This window comes from Patella vulgata, chromosome 2 (genome assembly GCF_932274485.2).
Source record: "Patella vulgata chromosome 2, xgPatVulg1.2, whole genome shotgun sequence".
Taxonomy (NCBI): domain Eukaryota; kingdom Metazoa; phylum Mollusca; class Gastropoda; family Patellidae; genus Patella; species Patella vulgata.
Genome location: NC_065880.2, coordinates 10,898,748 through 10,921,702, shown reverse-complemented (window position 1 = coordinate 10,921,702; position 22,955 = coordinate 10,898,748). Strand labels below are relative to the sequence as shown.

Genomic DNA, 22,955 nt, shown 5'->3' with positions numbered 1-22,955 from the left:
GTATATACAGGTAAAGTATTCTACAATATGTAAAACAGTAGGATTATACCACAGTATTATATTCTATACAGGTGTTATTGATTTTGATCTGTTTATTTTCACATACCTGGTATATATTATCAACTACTAGACAAGTCTTTTCACTTGTAGTTTATCACATTGTGAATAATACACGGTATTGATCATTTTCGTCTAGAACAAATGTTTCAAAACAAATCCTATTGAATCGATTATGATGTACATGTTTATGTCAAAATTATATATTTTTATCTGTTGAAGGGGGGTTGGATGGCTTAATTGTTAGCGTGCGCGCGCTGTATCATAAAGTCTGTCATTGAGTCGACTGGCGTGGTTTCGAATCCCCGGTTGTACGTGACAAGGAGTAGGGTCGTCTGTCCAACCTTATCGGTTTTCTCCGGGTCCTCCGGTTTCCTCCCACTGCTAAAGACCCCTACGCGCAAGCTAATTATTGAAATAAAATTAAACCATATGTTAGTCCCGAAATGACCTAGTTTGTGTCGAGTGGACGTTAAATCCCATTTCTCTCTCTCTCTTGATCTATCTGTTGAAATTTGTCTTTGTGTGTGATATAAGTTAAAAAAGGTTTGTTGATAATCCAGACATATTATCAGCCAAACAATCCTCTCATAGCTTCGATCTGTTTCTATAGTAATTAATTATGCCCTCATTTTACATGCTTCAATCAATTTATGCACACAACTGGCTGAATTTCTGCTGAGCTGTGAATCCACATGTACATATATCACGGTGGCTGAGTGAGCAAGGATGCAAGCTTGGTAACCAGAATGTTATTATGCCCTCGAGGGATCACGGTGGTTAAGGTGTTCGATCCCTGCATTGGCCGAGAAAGTTCATCCAGATTTTCTGGCGTGATTCCCCCTTGTCAGTGATGCAGGACGAAGGGCCCACCAAGGACAGCTGTCTAGTTGTTCGGATGGGACGGAAAAAAGGGGTCACGCGTACACATTGGTGTGCACGTAAAAGATCCCTTGACAGTTGGAATTCGATATAAGAGGACAGCTGTCTAGTCGTTTGGATGGGACAAAAAAACAGGTCTCCTGTACACATTGGTGTGCACGTAAAAGATCCCTTGACGGTTGTAATTCGATATAAGAGTAGGCCATAGTGCCACTGTTTAGGCAAAATTTCCCTCATTTAGCCCACATTATGGCGTACATGTTTGTCCATTTTCATTAGCCCAGTCAGAGCAGAACAGTAAGACGTTAAACCGCATTTCATTTTATTTTCATTTCGTTATCAAGAACATTGATTAGTTCAACATCTAATTAATCAATTTTAATTATTTTGCTGTAGTGTTGTAAGTTTGACGATAGAGTTGATTTACCATGGTAACAAATCTATATTTTATTTTGTTGTTGGGTCACATATGGAGCAATTTGATTAAAACACAGATCCTATTTCATTTCGTTAATTATAGTCTCAAAATTTCATTTTACTTGTCTTCACAACACTAGGATCTGGAAGAGTTGTTATATAACCTGCGTTTTGTAATAAATAGTAAGCGATTAAAGACAACATCGTCTTATGTATGCAATGAATTCTCCTCTGACTTGCAAGAGAGGTAAGTCACGTGAAGTAAACATGACCTGGTTTGATCGAATTTTTATAGCAGGACATTCCTTAGCAATAAGAATGTTTGAGAAGGATTTGAAGCAAAGTTATGACAAATTAATTAGTTTGAATATGTTTTTAGTCCATATATACCATTAAATCGCCTAGTTTGTACGCGGGAACCTATCTTTAATAGATAATGCATGACAGCTGCACAACAAAAAATAGACAAAACATGTAATACTAAAAGTAAAACATAGCACAATTGAATACATATCCTACATTTAACAGAAAGCAAAATATTAAAGATACATTGTGGAAGATTAGATAAAGAGCTGAAATTTCTCACTATAAGAGTTAAATAATAGATAATGTAACAGGAATATTCTGAAAATTTCCATCAAATTACTTCAGCCTAAGTCGAGAAATACTCATTTTAAAAACCTTGTAACCTGGATTGTCGTTGCCATTGTGACGAAAATACTTGATTATCCATTTTTGCGTTTAATCATCAATGGCTGTTGAACGATGCATGTAGATGGGATTAAAATCTAATGAATATAGAAAGCATCAGATGACATTGAGAGTTGATTATGGTCTTTTCATGTTAAAAATACATTATAATTAGATATTTGAGACTTCGTCTCACTTTCCCATTTTTAAATTAATTTTTTAAATGGCAAACAGTTATTCTAGTTAAAATCTTGAGTATCCAATTGCATCAAGAGTTGATTATGGTCTTGTTTTGTTAATAAATGTCTAATTAATAGTTAAGATAACATTTCAAACCTAAAGAAAAATGTGCAATAGGCAGATTTAGCTCTTGCATAATGTATGTTTAATAAATGTCTAATTAATAGTTTATATAACATAAAGAAAGACGTGCAATAGACAGATTTATCTCTTGCATATGCATGTTTAACTTGAGGCATCTGTGGTTATGGAAAAAAGAATGTACATCTAGCCTGTGAAATAATTTGCTACAATCCTTCAGGGTTTACAGATATTTGCTTGTCAATTTTATAATACTACAGTAATAACAGTGTTATACTATAATGCTATATTTAAGTAAGTGATAATAGGCTCATCAACTTAATATAATGAGATAATGAACTTAAATATACATTATGCAAGAGCTAAATCTACCTATTGCAGGTTATTTTTAGGATTTAGATGTTATCTGAATTATCAATTAGACATTATCTTTTCCTGACCGTAATCAACTCTCAACGCCATTGTTAGCCTTTGATATTTACTGGATTTGAATACATTTTGTGATAGGTAATTTAATGAAAAAATGGCTAATCAAGACTTTGTTTATTATCTTACTAACCTTAGTAATGATTGAGGCTAACCTAAAATTGAATCTCTAATATCTCGGTTCAGAGTGACGCAATTTGAAGCTTGCGCATTGTATCACAAGGTCTGTCATTAAGTCAACTGGCGTGGTGTCGATTCCCTGGTTGTACGTGACAAGGAGTAGGGTTGTCTGTCAAATCTCGTGGGCTTTCCCCGGGTCCTCCGATTTCCTCCCACTGCTACAGACCCTACATGTACGTGCAAACAAATTATTGAAATAAAATGGAACCTTATGTTAGGCCCGAAATGACCAAGTTTGTGTCAAGTGGATGGTAAACTCTCTCTCTTTATCTAATCTTACGTAATGCTTCTTTAATGTAAGACTGTGTGATTGTACAGGTATATACAGGTAAAGTATTCTACAATATGTAAAACAGTAGGATTATACCACAGTATTATATTCTATACAGGTGTTATTGATTTTGATCTGTTTATTTTCACATACCTGGTATATATTATCAACTACTAGACAAGTCTTTTCACTTGTAGTTTATCACATTGTGAATAATACACGGTATTGATCATTTTCGTCTAGAACAAATGTTTCAAAACAAATCCTATTGAATCGATTATGATGTACATGTTTATGTCAAAATTATATATTTTTATCTGTTGAAGGGGGGTTGGATGGCTTAATTGTTAGCGTGCGCGCGCTGTATCATAAAGTCTGTCATTGAGTCGACTGGCGTGGTTTCGAATCCCCGGTTGTACGTGACAAGGAGTAGGGTCGTCTGTCCAACCTTATCGGTTTTCTCCGGGTCCTCCGGTTTCCTCCCACTGCTAAAGACCCCTACGCGCAAGCTAATTATTGAAATAAAATTAAACCATATGTTAGTCCCGAAATGACCTAGTTTGTGTCGAGTGGACGTTAAATCCCATTTCTCTCTCTCTCTTGATCTATCTGTTGAAATTTGTCTTTGTGTGTGATATAAGTTAAAAAAGGTTTGTTGATAATCCAGACATATTATCAGCCAAACAATCCTCTCATAGCTTCGATCTGTTTCTATAGTAATTAATTATGCCCTCATTTTACATGCTTCAATCAATTTATGCACACAACTGGCTGAATTTCTGCTGAGCTGTGAATCCACATGTACATATATCACGGTGGCTGAGTGAGCAAGGATGCAAGCTTGGTAACCAGAATGTTATTATGCCCTCGAGGGATCACGGTGGTTAAGGTGTTCGATCCCTGCATTGGCCGAGAAAGTTCATCCAGATTTTCTGGCGTGATTCCCCCTTGTCAGTGATGCAGGACGAAGGGCCCACCAAGGACAGCTGTCTAGTTGTTCTGATGGGACGGAAAAAAGGGGTCACGCGTACACATTGGTGTGCACGTAAAAGATCCCTTGACAGTTGGAATTCGATATAAGAGGACAGCTGTCTAGTCGTTTGGATGGGACAAAAAAACAGGTCTCCTGTACACATTGGTGTGCACGTAAAAGATCCCTTGACGGTTGTAATTCGATATAAGAGTAGGCCATAGTGCCACTGTTTAGGCAAAATTTCCCTCATTTAGCCCACATTATGGCGTACATGTTTGTCCATTTTCATTAGCCCAGTCAGAGCAGAACAGTAAGACGTTAAACCGCATTTCATTTTATTTTCATTTCGTTATCAAGAACATTGATTAGTTCAACATCTAATTAATCAATTTTAATTATTTTGCTGTAGTGTTGTAAGTTTGACGATAGAGTTGATTTACCATGGTAACAAATCTATATTTTATTTTGTTGTTGGGTCACATATGGAGCAATTTGATTAAAACACAGATCCTATTTCATTTCGTTAATTATAGTCTCAAAATTTCATTTTACTTGTCTTCACAACACTAGGATCTGGAAGAGTTGTTATATAACCTGCGTTTTGGTTGATGTAAGGTATTAGCCAATGAAACGGCTTGTTGCGGCTAGTTTTTTTGACGTAGTGTGCATGAAACTGGGAATCCCAGTAGAGACATCAGCACTGATTGGTTGATAAAATGTTAATGTCACAGGGTCAAAGGCTGCTCGTATGACCCCTGATGCAACCTCCCACTACAACTTATCAGATCTTCATGTAGTGGAGGCCATCGAACGTATAAAAAAAAAAAACCAAACGAAACATAGATGTGTATTTTAATCAGATTGCATATGGTGACCCAAATTCTTCATTTTTACGATATAATAATAAATGTAGTGCTCTTTGTGTGTATGGCCGAAACGATGGAATTTGAAAAAGTGTATTACTCTTAAATGGATTTCGTCAGTGTACATGTATACATTTTTCAGATGGCTGCTGTTGATTCCACAACATTGTCACCATTATCCACTACTAAAGAATTTCCTACTGGATGAATCGATGGAATTTGAAAAAGTGCATTTTTCTTAAATTGATTTCTTCAATGTATACATTTTTCAGATGGCTACCATTGATTCCACAACATTGTCACCATCATCCACAACTAAAGTCTTGGCTAATTTGGTGTCTGCCGTTATAAAATCAACTACAGCAGTTCCTGAACCAACTACAACAAGTTCAATTCCTACTACAACCCAAACAACTACCACATTTAACCCAGATGTAACAGGTTCATCACTCGATCCTAATGTATCCAATATATCGGCTCCAATACCCCTGATCTTTTTACAGACTACTGCAGCCCAAGGCATCGCAGGAACATTTGCAGTGGCAGCTATTCTTATAACAGTTCATCAGGTGAGATATTGTTTTCCTTGACTGACAATTAAAGATTAGGCATAATTAAGAAAGTAAAAAAAAGGAGCCACGGTGGCTAAGTGGTTAAGATGCTGGATCGCTAGCCTGGAGGTCGGGTTTTCGATCCCTGCATTGGCCGAGAAAGTTCATCAGGATTTTCAGACGTGGTTCCCCCCTTGAGGACCTGACAAGGACAGCTGTTTAGTCGTTTGGATGGGACAAAAACAAGTTCCTGTGTATACATTGCCGTGCACGTAAAAGAGCCCTTGGCAGTTGGAATTTGATAAAAGAGTAGGCCATTGTAATCCTTGAATGAAATTTAGCGATTAAAAAAAAACACACAAAAAAACACAATTTATTTGGAAAACAATCACTGGTTTATGCACATACAGCACGACGTTTCAACATGTTAGTATATGAAAAGGTAATATATAGTGATATTACACGTTTCGCGTGGTTTCGATTCCCCCCGGTTGTACATGACAAGGAGTAAGGTTGCCTGTCCATCTTCCGGTTTCCTACGACTGCTAAAGACCCCCTACGCGCAAGTGAATTATTGAAATAAAATTTAACCATGACCTAGTTTGTCTGGAATGGACGTTAAACCACATTTCTCTTTCTCTATATTGATGATATTTAATGGAATAATGATGTAAGGATATTTATTGAAAAAAGTTGACCAGTGGGCCCCATGGTTGTCATTAACCAATGCTTCCGTTTACGAAATCCGGATCAAAACTAGAGCCCCAATGAACTATGTGTAAACATGTGACTATTGACAGGTGTTGTCCACGAGGCATGTTATGCATAATCTTTCTTGAAGATCTAATACCACTTCTCATCCGCGTAGTTTAATTGTAACAAATTTTTGTGATACTTTGGTATATCAGTATCTAAAGTGACGTAACTGACAACCAGCCTGCCAGTTTATGATACATGTACCTTTAGACTAGAAATTGTTAAAATATTAATAGCCGAAGTATTGCTGTATATGAGGCGGTTAAACTGACAAATTGCACATATGGTTGAAATAATGATTTATTTAAATGTGATTCATGGGTATTCAGGTCAAAACTGTATTTGATATGTCATGGATAAACCATTTTCAAAACACTATTAATCAAATTCTGTTCAAACCTTATGAATGTTAATCTCCTATTCTATTTAATGGCAAACGATTTAGGTGTCAGTAGTTTGGTTTAAGCTCTTTTATAGCTGCATGTATAACTGATTGTGATTTGGAAATGAAATGAAATGGGGTTTAACGTCCTACTGTTTTGCTCCGACTCATCTAATGAAGATGGGAAAATGCCATGCAGTGTGCTATGAGGGAATTTTGCCTGGCAGCGGCACTATGGCCTAGTCTTATATCGATTTTTTGACTGCCAAGGGATCTTTTACGTGCACGTCAATGTATACATGGGAGCTCAGATTTTCATCCCATCCGAACAAGTGATTGTGTTTTGGGTATATTACATAAACTGCACCTGTGCAATACACACTGCAAAATAACACCATGAAAATTAAACTTGTCTTGCTTATCTTGTAGTGTCATACAGTTTCGGGTTTTAAGAAAGAAAAAAAATCCACATGCATTTATAAAACCACAAACACCCAAATCTAAACATGAAGTTGTTATTTTAAAGAATAAAATTACACACAGGTGATAAGATTGCCGTGTTGTGTTAGTAGAAATTTGTCATACTGATATTAAATAAATCTAAAAATTATATTTTAGTATTCATAAAAATGGTCTTAATAAAACAATGAATTTTAAGTTGAATAAATGTGTTATAATTTATAAAGAAAGAAGAGAACTTGCATTATAAAACTGACATTTGACCTGTTGTCAAATATATACTTGTCTAATTTTTTTATTCGTACATGTGTCAAGACATTAGTTTTCATAATGTATTGTTACGAGATTTATATGTAATCAGTAACAGATATAAATGGTTTTCAATAAAACTTGTGTCTGTTCAGACAAAAATAGATTATTGGTATAATAGATTTATCTGTAGCCTGAGTCAAGTTGATTGTTACTATTGTTTTCATGGATAAGAAGTTAAAATGGTGTAATGTTCATAAAATGGAACTATAGTGTACTAAATAAATGTCATTTTGTGTTGTTGTCAAATGATACAGGGTCGAATCTAAGATTGAGTATTAATTCTAGCAGTTTAAAGTAGCTATGTCTCTAACTCAATATCATCCAGGGCTGCCGACAACCAGTATCGCAGCGCAATTTGCGATACATATTTTGTCCGTTGCTAATCAAAAATTAAAATCTAAAGTTTTTGATTCGCAGTAACTGCGAATCATTAATATGCCTGTCATTTTGGATATTGACACAAGGATAATCCACATTTGAAGACTAGAAGGCTTTGTCAACACTTTCAACATGTATAAAATATTGAATAAAATTTTATAAACAAAACTGAATTCTCCGAGTGACATTTTCTACTCGAACTACCCAGACACAATTCATTATACGGTACTATATAATACAGGGACATAACTCTATGAATAGGGACTATTAAACCGGAAATAGGGAATAAAGTAGTACCACTCACGTTGCGAGACATCAAGTAATTATATCATATTCATTATGAAAGAAATAAATCCAGTGTATCCCCCACATATTGTAAATAAAATATAAAAAAATAAATATGTGTTAACGTATTGTAAAATGATAAATCAAAGTAAAAATTCCCGTAAAATATCGTGTGTGTCTAGTTAATCGAAGTGCGCCCGATTTAACAAAAATAGCAATACACGATAAAAAGCAGACGAAATTGTTTTCTAACGAAGATTTCTAACATAACAAAAAATAACAATTAAAATGATTGCGGCTTCGGAAGTCACTTCAGACATAAGACCTAACTAAATGTCTACATCACATTCACAAACTGTCACAAGTACTTGTGGCAGTGCTAAAAAAATCTAAGAATAGTAAGAATGAAATCTAATCATATTTGTTATGAGCTAAAGTAATATCTTGTTATTTAGGTGTTTTATGTTAAAACTGAAAAACTGCTAATCAATTTTTAAATTTGCTAATCAAATTTGGCAAAATTGGACTTTTTGATTAGCAGTGCTGCTAATCAACTGTGAAAAATTACCGACAGCCCTGATATCATCCAAAGTCATCGACATTGAAAACACAAATTATTTGTTAATTTAAATCAACATTGATGTTGTGATTTTACCGGGAAAAGATGGGCTTCTGATATCCAATATTTAAAGTAGCTAAGTCTCTAACTCAATATCATCCAAAGTCTTCGAAATTGAAAACACAAATTATTTGTCAATTTAAATCAATGTTAATGTTATGATCTTACCGGGAAAAGATGGGCTTCTGATATCCAATATTTAAGTCAAAATAAACATTTTATCCTTTGTACACGAATCATGTACCATAATGCGTTTCAGCACCATTTGTAATAAGTGACTTGAAAAACGAGGCTAGACATATTCCAGAAGTCACGTCAAACAGTGACGCCATATTCTTATCTGGAGAGCATGCACAGAGATTGATATTCGATTGAGACTTCAGGCATTTTTCACTGAACATAACTGATTTGAAATTAAAGTAAAAACAGAAACGATTGAATGTAAATCAGTTTATATACATTTATATTACATTATTATATGCGTTCCTCCCCATTTCTATGTCGGACACAAATTCAGGCTTATCAGACACAATGCTTCTCATGGCTGTCATTTTGTCCGGCATTGATTTGTATTTTTTCTGATTTTTATCAATATTATTATTAATACAAAGTTTCGACTATGAGGTTTTAGTTTAAATTAAAAACCATTTTGTCCAGGTTTGAATTAATAACGATATTATTACTTTAGTTTATGTAAAAGTTACATAGACATTCTTGCTAATTAGATTAGAGGAGTCACGGTGGCTAAATGGGTAAGACGCTGGCGCGGTAGCCTGGAGGTCGCGTATTCGATCCCAGCGTTGGCCAAGCATGTTCAACAGGATTTTCAAGCATGGTTCCCCCTTGTCAGTGGTGCAGAACGGAGGGCCTGACAAGGACAGATGTTTAGTCGTTTGGATGATACGAAGACCGGTGTATACATTGGCAGTTGGAATTCGATATAAGAGTAGGACATAGTGCTGCTGCCTGGGCAAAATTTCACTTAGAACACTGTATTGCGTATGACTGTCTTCATTACCCTAGTAGGAGCAGAACAGTAGGACGTTAAACCCCATTGCATTTCATTTCATTTTAATTAGATTACAACTTTTAATCTATTCAAAACCTAAGGTATCTGATGACCGAGAGAGTTGATTATGGGTTTGTCATGTGAATAAATGACTAAATGATAATTTATATAACGTTTGAAGGTAGAAAAAACACCTGCAATATGCAGATTTAGCTCTTAATAATGCATGTTTAATAAATATTATCATACTGTGAATCCATTATTTAAACATGGTGATGTCAATTTATTGCTTCCTGTTTAAAGATTACTTCCTAATAGCTTTTAATATAAAGACAAAAAATATGGATTTTATCTGAGTGTTAGCATGTGTCTGTATCTACATAGAAATTGACATTTCATGAGAGGAAAATGATAAATTATAAAGTCACCATACATGAATTGTTGAACTATTTATATTGTAAGGCCTAACACTGTAACCCGGGTAGCATTTAATCTTGTGTATCAAGCACTAATTTTTTTCACATTTTGTTTTTATATCAAATCCTTGTTTAAAAATAGGCAAAAATAATTTAAAATCATCTAATTTGTATTTGTGTCTAGTTTAAAGCTGACTGATTAATTTTGATAATGAGTGTCCAATTTACAAGTATTTAATTTCCTGACATCTGTTCAAAAATTAATTGGGTTGTTTATTTTTTAAGAGTGGTCGAGAAATTAAACGCTTTTAAATTGAACACTCATTATCAAAATTAAATGGTCAGCTTTATACTGGACACAAGTACTAATTAGATGATTTTTGGTGATTTTAAACGATTTTTACGAATTTTTAAATAAAGATTTGATATTGAATGAATCTGAAAGATTGAATGATACCCAGATTACAGTGTAAGCATATTGTGACAAAGACATAATTTTAAATGCCCCTATTATGATATGCAGTATGAAACATGCCAAATATGGCATTTAATTAGTTTACACTGACTTTAAAGCTTAGGGGGGTTGGATGGTTATCACGTGCGTGCTGTATCATACGGCCTGTCATTGAGTCAACTGGCGTGGTTTTGAATCCCTGGTTGTACGTGACAAGGAGTAGGGTCGCCTGTCCAACCTCGTGGGTTATCTCCGGGTCCTCCGGTTTCCTCCCACTGCTAAAGACCCTTACGTGCAAGCGAATTATTGAAATAAAATTTTAAAAAAACCAAAACATGTTAGTCCCGAAATGACCTAGTTTGTGTCGAGTGGACGTTAAACCCCATTTCTCTCTCTCTCTCTCCCTCTTTAAAGCTGAATAACTCAGTCATTATTACCCCTGTTCATTGTCATTCGAGTAATATTAAACATCTTGCAAACTGCAATGTTGACAAATTTCATTTCATCCCATCTTTTGTAAATACTGAACAAATTTAAGCAAGTTTTGGACTGATATTGCTTTTAGAGATTAAACTTTTACAATATTGTAGTTTTCAAGGGCTTAATGTTTCTTCAAATGACGATCAATTTCAGTACTTTTTGGTGTAAATTAGATTTAGGCATTGTGAGATATTTATGTAAATGAAAATCAATGGCTTCACGCTTTGTTTCACTCATTTGGTCAGAGAGAGTGAGGGGGGGGGGAATGGGGTTTAACATCCACTAGGTCATTTCGGAACTAACATATGGTTTAATTTTATTTCAATAATTCACTTGTGTGTAGAAGTTTTTAGCAGTGGGAGGAAACCAGAGGACCCTGGAGAAAACCCATGAGGTTGGACAGGCGACCCTACTCCTTGTCACGTACAAACAGTGAATCGAAACCACACCAGTTCACTCAATGACAGACCTTATATTATGACACAGAATGCACGCGAAAACCATTCGGCCATCCAATCCCCCACATTTGGCACAAATAAGGTTGTGGTTCTCAGGTTACTTTGATGAGAATTTGGTTATGAGTTATACATTTTATTGGTGTATATAAAAAAAAAACACAAACAATATGCCTGTTGATATTTACTATAGATTTAAACTTGTTTGTGATATATTGGCTCAGTGAATAAGACATGGCTCGTTAACCTGGAGGTCATGTGATTGATCTTGGTATTGATCGAGAAGTTCATAATGGATTTTCTGGGATGGTTCACCTTGTCAGTGGTGCTGGAGGCAGGGCTTGGCAACGGACAGTGTATATTTGTTTGGATGGGACAAAAAAAAAAGTTTCCGTGTACACATTGGCGTGTAGGTAAAAGAACCCTTGACAGAAGAAATTTGATATAAGAGTAGATCGTAACGCAGTCTGGAGTGCGCGTGTTCGATCCCTGCATTGGCAAAGAAAGTTCATCAGGATTTTCTGATGTGGTTTCCCCTTGTCAGTGGTGCAGGACTGAGGGTCTGACAAGGACAGCTGTCAAATCGTTCGAATGGGATGAAAAACTGAAGTCCTGTGTATACATTGGCTTGCACGTTAAAGATCCCTTGGCAGTTGGAATTTAATGTAAGAGTAGGCCGTAATGCCGCTGCCCGGGCAAAATTTCCCCCATAGCACACTGTATGGCGTATGCCTGTCTTCATTAGCCCAATCGGAGCAGAACAGAAGAATGTTAAACCCCATTTCATTTCATTGTGATATATGGAAATAAAAGACTATTGTAAAGAAAGTCTTTCCAGAAGAAACAAGATGAACTACCAGAATTATAAATAGTTTCTGTACAGTATTAGTTGAAGGGTGATAAATTGCATGTGTCTACTGGATGTGTTGCAATTACTGTTGAACAAAGACAAGGTCATTGTGAAACAATAATCTATAATCATCTCTTCACCAGGCAAACCAAGTATTGACCCGTCACATGATAGCCTCTTTCATTCTATTGCCATGTTATCATGGTTAATTGTAGTCCCTATTGAACACAATCATGAACTATTTCTGCAAGAACTCGCTTACTCAGCATAATTAACAGGCATTTCGGCTTAGTTATAAAATTAGATAATTGTATTGAGAGAGAGAGAGATTCTACCCTTAATACAATTGGGGGTTGGGTGGCCGTATGGTTAGCATGTGTGCACAGTATCTTAAGGCCTGTCATTGGGACAACTGGCATGGTTTCGATTCCCTGGTTGTACGTGACAAGGAGTAGGATCGCCTGTCCAACCTGGTTGGTTTTCTCTGGGTCCTCCAGTTTCCTCCCATTGCAAAAAACTGTATGCGCTAGCAAATTATTGAAATAAAATTGACTCATGTGTTAGTCTCGAAATGACCTAGTTTGTGTCCAGGTTAAACTCTCTCTCTCTCTCTCTCTCTCCCTCTCTCTCTCTCTCAGGTCATATTGTGATTAGGTGTTACTATACGATTTGTATCAGAATTCATAACCAGGTTAATATTTATCAAGATAAGAACAGAATAGATGAATAATTGATATTTTCAGTCCTGCTGATGTTGAAGAAATAAAACTGTTTTCTATCACAATATTGATGTGGATCAAAATAAGAACCAAAACAATGGGTGACGAGGATAATTAAGAGTAACCTGTTACTTACTGAAGCTACCACCCCCCACCCCCCACCCCCACAAAAAAAGATAATCTTGATACATAAATGCGTTTTGCGATTCAATACACAAATCTTTGGGAGGTAAATCACGATACATCGATTCACTGATCTATTGTGCCAGCACTAGAACATATACTTAAATCACGGTACATCGATTCATCTATCAATCGTGCCAGCACTAGAACATGTGCAGTAAATCACGATACATCGATTCAGCCATCAATGGTGCCAGTACTAGAACATAAGCAGTTAAACATGTTACATCTATTCAACTATATCGTGCCGGCACAAGAACATATGCAGTTAAACATGTTACAGCTCCAGGACATAAGCAGTTAAACATGTTACATCGATTCAAAGATCTATCGTGCCAGCACTAGAACATAAGCAGTGGATCACAATACATCGATTCAACAATCTTTTGTGCCAGCACTAGATCATAACCAGTGAATCACGATACATCAATTCAACTATCTTTTGTGCCAGCACTAGAACATATGCAATAAATCACGATGCATCGATTCAACTATCTAACATGCCGGCACAAGAACATATGTAGTGAATAACAGTTGAATTTAATAAAGATGAAATAAGATAGTAAATGTAAATCATACCTTAAACATTGATACCACTGAATATTTAATCAAAGAACAGGGAATTACTGAAACAAGAGGATTGATTATGTTGCCAGACAATAACGACCCATACATCAAAATTAGATAATGAGAGAAACAGTTTTCAAAGTAACGATGCGGCATTTTAATTTGTCGCTAGTATATCAAATTACTCGCTGCTTAATCAATGCTAGTATATACTCGGATTGATTATTTAACATTTAAACATACATTATGCAAGAGCTAAATCTGCCTATTGTAGGTCTTTCTTTGGTAATGAAATGTTATATAAACTATTAATTAGACATTTATTAACAAAACTAGACCATAATCAACCCTCGATTGGATAGGATACTCAAGATGTTAACTAGATTAGAACGGTTCGCCATTTAAGAATTTAATTTTAAAATGCGAAAGCGAGACTAAGTCTCGAATATACCAGTGCCTGGTTACCATGCTGCACACATCTTGTCAAAACTACAAACAGTGACAACTTGACTCAGAATGAAGTAATTTGAATGAAATTTTCAATATTTCCATTTTACATTATCTATTTTTGAGCTATTATAGCAATTATGGTCAGCTCTTTAACTAAAACTTACATAATGTATCTTTAATTAAGAAAACAAAATCAAAATACCAACGCTAGATATTGTATTGGCTTGGATTCACTGACAACAAAATGGCGGCTGGTTTATTACATAGTGAGCAGCATAGATTGATGAAATTTTAGCTCCACATATCTTTGTAAATGTTGAATGTTATTGAACCATTTTTAGACTAATATTCCTATTAGAAATGAAATGAAATGGGGTTTAACATCCTACTGTTCTGCTCCTGTGACTAATAACTATTTTGTTTATTTATGGTAATTTCACCAATTCTCTTCATTCCTTCAATGTGTTTAAATGTTTTTGGTGTTATGGTTATTTTTCTCTTTTAAAGATATCTTATGTAGATAGCGCTCTTGCGCAACCAGTTTGTTGGATATTCAGCGCTTTATAAATAGATTATTATTATTATTATTATTATTATTATAGAGATTCCTATTAGAGATTTGTTGTTTATTTGTAGTTTGAAAGTGAATTCTATAGCACTAAGATAACACATCATGACTTGAAGTACTTGATAGAATTGAAGGAAGTGATTGTATATCAGTCAGACTAGTCCGTACTTGTCTATCCCACAGTTTAAATCCAGATGAAAAATTCATAAGCACGAAAAAAATCTGAATAATTTAGTTTCATCTTAGTCCACTTAACTTTACGAACTTTATCCCTTGGGGTAAATTATTTTATCCTTACTTAAAGTAGCTAGGTCTCTAACTCAATATCATCCTAAGACTTCAACATTGGAAACACGAGTTATTTGTCAATTTAAATCAACATTGAAGTTGTTATCTTACCAGGAAAAGATGAGCTTCTGATATCCAATATTTAAGACAAAATAGACATTTTACCATAATGTGTTTCAGCACCATTTGTAACAAGGGATTCGAAGAAGAGGCTAGACATATTCCAAAAGTCATGTCAAATGGTGACGCCATATTCTTATCTGAAGAACATGCGCAATAAATACTATCGGTGTAGACTGGAATAACCAGACGCTAAAGATTGCCATTCGATTGAAACTGATTTGAAAGCGGAAACGATTGAATGAAAATCAGTTTATATACATTCATATTACATTATTATATGCGTTACGACCCATTTGTGTCAATTTCTATATCCCAAATATTAGCGATTTAGCTCCTTTAAAGTAATTTTCGTCCATTTAATGTGAAATTGATTTCACATGGAGCCACTTCTTTATCTTGCCTTTTTGTTCTGTACAGTTGATTGATGTTTAAAAAAAGAAGTTATAAAACAAGGAACCAGCCATTATTGTATCAGAAATCAATCTTATTTGGCTGTTTTTCAAAGATTTTATTATTACTATTAGTCGCAGTAGCACACCATTGTTAAAGTTAAAGTGATCTATAAATTTCATTTATTACACTACATAAGATTTAAGATACCGTGTCAAATTGGGTACCGATTACATCCTGGACAATGAGGGTGTCACGGTGGCTAAGTGGGTAAGACATTGGCTCGCTAGTTTGGAGGTCGGGTGTTCGATCCCTGCATCGGCCAAAAAAGTTCATCCAGGTTTTTCGACCTGGTTCCCCCTTGTCAGTGATGCAGGCCGGGAGGGTCTGACAAGGACAGCTGTCTAGTTGTTCGGATGGGACGGAAAACCAAGGTCCCATGTACACATTGGCATGCAAATAAAAGATCCCTTGACAGTTGGAATGCGATATAAGATTAGGCCGTAGTGCCGCTTTCTGGGCACAATGTCCCTTATAGCACACTGTATGGCAAATGCCGGTCTTCATTAACCCAGTTCGGAGTAGAATAGTAGGACGTTAAACCCCATTTCATTTCATTTCGTTTGCAACCTGGACAATGGTTCTTTAGTTCTATATTGCAACTTTCCTGTTGTTGTCTAGACTTAAGAGATTGTCCTGTTAGTTGCTATGGTAACAAATCACAATTTAAGGTTGAGAAGATGTTAAAGTGATAATATTAGGATGTAAAATAAGGACAGTATATTGAATAATGATAACATTATATATTAAAGCAAATACCATTAGGCGTGCGTGAATGGAGCTTAGGGGTCCACTTCCACATTACAAATCAAATTAATATTTTTTTATCACCGTAGTAGAGAATTTGCTATGGTAGAGAATTAATGAGAATTGAATATCCTAGTTGTGCTGTTAATGTAAGATAGTAGACAAAATGGTTTGATTGATGAGTTGTGTGTAGGTGATGGAGAATGAAATGGGTTTTACGGTTCTACTGGATTAGTTGATGGATGCATGTTATTAGTTGTATTACCGGTACATGTAGTGTACTATAGTTCACATCTGTTTTAGTTGACATGTAAATCAAAGTAGCTAATAGCAATCGGCCTACATCCGTCCGTAGGTATGTTACATGCATCAGTTGATATTTACACTTGTTTTAAAAGGAAATCGAATGGGGTTTAATGTTCTACTTTTCTGCTCTACTTTTCTGCTCCAACTGGGATAATGAAGACAGACATACGCCATATAGTATGCTATAAGGGAAATTGTGCCCTGACAGCAGCACTACAGCTTAATCTTATATTGAATTCCATCTGTCAAGGGATCTTTTACGTGCACGCCAATGTGTACTCATAACCTAAATTTTTCGCACCCCTTCCAAGCAACTGCACAGCTGATCTTGGCAATCCCTCCGTTCTGCACCACTGACAAGGGAAACCGAATCTGTTATCACCTATAGGAACTTCTCGCCAACACTGCGAGCAAACCCGAGACCTCCTGGCTACCGGTAACGAAATGAAATGGGGTTTAACGTCCTACTGTTCTGCTCCTATACTGGGCTAATGAATTCCAACTGCCAAGGGATCTTTTACATGCATTCCAATGTATACACGGGACCTCGGTTTTCCATCTCATCCGAAAGACTAGACAGCTGTCCTTGTCAGGCCCTCAGTCCTGCATCACTGACAAGGGGAAACCACGCCGTAAAATCGGGATAAACTTTCTCGGCCAATGCAGGGATCGAACCCTGGCTAACGAGCCGGCGTCTAACTCACTGAACCCCTGCTGCACACTGTTTTGGAATGGAATTTTAGATTATAAGATTTGTCATTGAGTCAAGTGGCGTGGTTTCGATTCCCCGGTTGTACGTAACAAGGAATAGGGTCACCTGTCCAACCTTGTGGGTTATCTCCTATTTCCTCCCACCGCTAAAGCCCCTGATGTGTAATCAAATTATTGAAGTAAAATTGAACCATATGTTAGTCCTGAAATCACCTAGTTTGTGTAAAGTGGACGTTAAACCCCCTCTCTCTCTCTCCATATGGGATTGGCCAAAAGTAAAAATTTCCACACTGTGTAAGTGCCTATATAATAAGCATGTTTATCTAGCTACTTGTCAAAGTTACTGTGATAAGTGATCGTCGCAATTATCAAGTCAACCATTCTTTAAATGAGATAAATTACCCGTTACGCAATTCTCTCAATCTTGTCCAAATTGTTCAATATTTTCATTGTAATTTCAAACAAGTTGTATTTATTTCGTCGCATTTGGCATTTGATTTAAATACCTAAAACCAATTTTGTTTACAATGTCCTGTGAAATCTAAGGATGCTCGTTTAATTAGAAAGATATAACTATGCAAAGGGTATGCATACCTTAGCTTCTGTTTTTGTGGGATGATGATGATGTCTGTATGTGGGGTGGCATTGACTGTAGGATGGTGTTGTCTCTGAGTGGAATGGTGTTGTCTCAGAGTGGGATGGTGTTTTCTCTGTGTGGGATGGTGTTATCTTTGTGTAGAATGGTTTTGTCTGTGAGTGGGATGGTGTTGTCTCTGGGTGGGATGGTGTTGTCTCTGTGTGGGATGGTGTTGTCTCAGAGTGGGATGGTGTTGTCTCTATGTGAGATGATGATTAAAACACAGATCCTATGTCTTCAATACACTAGAATCGGGAAGAGTTGTCATTCACAGCTACATGTATAGAAAACAAATCAAAATAAAAATTTGTATTAATGAGTACCCACTTGAAACACTGACACTGATTGGTTAATCAAATGACTGACATGATAAGAGTCAAAAGCCAATTGTGTGACCCCAGATGTGACATCCCACTACAAGCGGTCAGATCTTAATGTAGTGAAGTCCATCAAAAGTATTAAAAAAACAAAACAAAAAATATAGATCTGTATTTTATTAATCAGATTGTTGATAAATATTCAAGATACATTATGGGATATTCGATAACAAGTTGGCAGTTCTCACTATAATAGTTAAAAACTAGATAATGTAAAGGCAATTTGCATAAAATTTCATTCAAATTGATCCACTATGAACCGAGAACTAAGCGATTGAAATTTCCGCCTAGCCTAGATCATCATTACTTAAGTCATTACAATAAACAGCATAGTCTTGATTATCCATTTAATCATTAAATCGTGAAGGAAAGTTATGCAGTAAATCGAGTCATAATCCACTAAAAATCGCATGCTAGGGATGCCATCGAGAGTTGATTATGATCTGGATAGGTTAATTAATGTCTAATTAATATATTTAGACAACGTTTCAGGCCGAAAGAAAGACTTGCAATAGACAGATTTAGCTCTTGCATAATTAATAAGAAACCATCTGCATGGATTCTTATTAATTTCATATATATTGTCCACAAGTTTACTAAATTGTCATTTTTGCTTGATAACGATAAGAGGATACTTGTCGAAACGTCGTGCTTTTAGAATAAACTAGTGATTGTATCCCATAAAAACTGTGTTCTGTTAATTTGTTCCCCGATCGCTAAATGCAACTTAAAGAATATCTTTGATCCAGAAACACAAAACTTTGCAGTTGCACATAGTTTTTTATTGATGTATTTGATACATTAAAACAACAAAAGTTTTATAAAGGGCTATATTTTAGTTAAAATAAGGTGAACAATTTTGAGTAAATTCTTAACTTAAGTCTGAGAATGGTGTGAACTCATGACCTGTTGTCTGTGTCCAAGTACATGTACATACAGCTACATATTACCTATCTTTGTAATAGAATAACTAAGACAATTTAACATCACTGACAAATAATTCTGTAGTGCTGGCTATATTGATTATTTACTCCCAAGCTCATCAATTACATGTATTTTTTTTGTGCCTGTTGATTGAGGCCATTCACAAGAAATGTGTGGTTATGCATATTGATGCTCATTATCTTGAGGAAGAAACCATCATCTCCGACTTAATAAAGTCTGGCCACTCATTTTGAGGACAATTAATCCCCCAATCGACAACTAAATTGGACATAAAGCTGTCAAGATCTTTTTGTCGGCGATATCACCTCGGTGGAGGAAGACGTTAAAATAAAGCTATTTCACACACATTGTTTCTGCTATTGTCTTCCAAGTCACCATACTGGTCCTGTTAGACAGGGCAGCTCCCAAGACAATCCGGGCGGTTGGGATGGCCTAGTGGTCTAGAGTGCCACACTTTGACATCTAGCTGGCTTGCGTTTGTGGTTTCGATCCCTGGTGTGGGCCTATGTGGCTTGGAGATAGGGGTGCCTTTTCAACCTTGTGGGTTTACTCTGGTCTAGAGTGCCGCGCTTCGACCTCTAGCTGGCCGGTCACCTCTGGCTTGCATTTGTGGTTTCGATCCCTGGTGTGGGCGTATGTGGCTTGGAGATAGGGGCGCCTTTTCAACCTCATGGGTTTACTCGGGGTACACCAATTACCTCCCACAGGAAAAGACTCCTGTGCGTGCGCCAAGATAATAAAAATGAAAATAAGACAACTTGTCTGCGAGATCACCTTTGGTGGAAGCGGACTTTAAGCACTAAGAACAACAACAGACAATCCAAAATATCCGAGTTAGTACTACAGCCCTTTGCAACACCAAATAGATTTGAATGTCAATACGGTATAAAACTAGAACAGTTAGCTATGTGAAACCGCCACAGGATATCAATATCATCTCCATCACAGATGTGATAAGTGGTATCAGATTTTCGAGAAAATGTAAACATACCCTGCCTTATGCACAACCAGTATCTGTGATGGCAAAAACACTAGGGTTTATCAAGAATCTCAAGAACATTTGAAATTGGGTTGTGTATTGTCTTTGCCCTGGTCAGTCAGCCACAATTGCTTGTGAAAAGTCTACAGATTGCATTTATCATCCAATATTTTTAAAATGTATATGAACCATATGTTAGTCTCGAAATGACCTAGTTTGTGTCGAATGGACGTTAAACCCCATTTCTCTCTCTCTCTCTTCCTTTTATGTGGGCGTATATGTCTAATCAGTATGTTTCACTGTCTGGCATCCTATCTTTCAGTATGTTAAGTTACCAAAGTTAGGATTTGGATGATAGGTACATTGTCTGAGTAGCATGAGTCATATTTATGATCCCGTCTTCATTAGCCCAGTCGGAGCAGAATAGTAGGACGTTTAACCCATTTCATATATTTATGAAGTCAGACAGTTTTCCACACTGCCATTTTAAGAAGTAAACTGTTTTACATCGGTGTCACATAGACAATTATCAGAAGAACATAGCGCATAAAATATTCAGTAGACATACCGTTGTGACAATGTTTTCCAATTACCCAGCTGACAGCTACATAGCGTGTTATGTTAGCATTTTAGAGGTTTTACTTGATATAAGATTACTGACCAAGACTATGAAGATATTTATGTTTTGAGTTCAGACTATTAAAACATCTCAAATAGGTTGACAGACTTTAGAATTATTACAAAAGGTATATGTCATAGGAAAATTCTATAAGATTGTCTTGGTGGGGACTTGTTGGGACTGGGACTGGGGAGGGAGTCGTGTTAATGGGCATTTAGAGGTTCAACTTTATATTATATAAGACTATGAAGATATGTATATTTTGAGTTCAGACTATTAAAACATCTCAAACGAGTTGAGAAACTTTCAAATTTTTACAAAAGGTATATATAGCGTGGGGAAATTCTATAAGATTGTCTTGTTGTTTTTGGTGGTGGGGACTTGTTGGGAGTGAGGAGGGAGTCATAGTAATGGGCATTATCCCTAATGCTTTTATTTAATTCCATATTTAAGTCAGGATTTTTATTTGTATCAAATGAATGGAGATTGAATAGCGGCTGTTGTACGGCCTTATTTAATAAATGGTGCTAACTTTACTTCATTCATCTTGTTATTCTTTTGTACACACCAAAATAATTACAATGTTTTTATAAACCCACATCTGTAAACCAAGTGTCCATCAACAATTTCTCGTCAGATTTTTATCAAGATGTATATACTGAATAATTACTGACCATATTGGTACCCGTTGGCTCTAATCCAATGTTCTAACGACACAGAGGTGTGGGGCAGGGGGGTGACCGTGTGTGCGTTAAATCAGAAAGTCTGTCATTGAGTCAAGTGGCATAGTTTCGATTCTCGGGTCTTTAGCCTGTTCTCAACCTTGAGAGCTTTCTGGTTTCCTCCAACTGCTAAAGACCCCTAAGCACAAGCAAATTATTGAAATAAAATTGAACCATATGTTAGTCCCATAATGACACCCATCGATCTCTCTCTCTCTCTCTCTAACAATACAACCATCACTCCCCCTACATTGTAAAAAGAAATTATTTATTGATCAATGTTTTATCATTTGACAACTATTATATATCGTCATCAATATATCATCTTATTTTTCTTGATTTAATATTTCAGATTTATTTACATCTACGTTACTACACATGTCCTAATGAACAAAGATGGATTGTTCGAGTATTGTTCATTGTACCTATTTATTCCTTCGACTCATTTCTCAGTCTCATGTTTTTCAACAATGACAATTTTTATGTGTATTTTGACAGTGTTAGAGACTGTTATGAAGGTAAGCCAACTTCTATTAGTTCTAGTTAAAGGACAATATTGGTGTCAGTCATTATTACAGCCAGTTGTTTTTTGAATTGTCAGATGTCTCATATAAAAACTTTTCATCTTCAACGGAATTATCAGTGAAATGAAATTCGATCGTGTATCTGTTATCGTTCGTTACTTCAGTCATTTATATAGAAGGATAAGTCGTGTTTTGTCATTTTTGACGTCACTTCCCGTTTCTTCAGCTGTTTGTCACACATCTACCGTAGCAATGATCTCTGTGTTAAAAATTATATTTGAAATGTGTTTAACCAGTTCTATCACATATGTAATAATGACTGACACCTATATTGTCCTTTAACTTTTATATTTGATATTTATTTTGTATTGAGATCAGAAAATTTATTATTGAGAAGAACTAAGAACACTTATTAATGATCAAATGATAAACACCATTTCATTCATTCACTCATTCATTCATTCATTCATTCATTCATTTGTTCGATATAACAAGTGTGGTTATTTACATTGTATATTTTTTTTAGCCTTTCTGATATATAGTTTTCTAAGTCT

General features: G+C 35.8%; 1 protein-coding gene across 1 annotated transcript in view; it reads left to right on the top strand.

Moving 5' to 3' along the window:
* LOC126812231 (transmembrane protein 184B) overlaps nucleotides 1–22,955 on the top strand; it is a 41,403-nt gene that overhangs the window by 7,440 nt on the left and 11,008 nt on the right. The window contains exons 2-3 of the mRNA XM_050538516.2: nucleotides 5,353–5,649; nucleotides 22,230–22,395. Coding sequence (XP_050394473.1) covers nucleotides 5,353–5,649; nucleotides 22,230–22,395 — 463 coding nt within the window. The remainder of the gene's footprint in view (nucleotides 1–5,352; nucleotides 5,650–22,229; nucleotides 22,396–22,955) is intronic.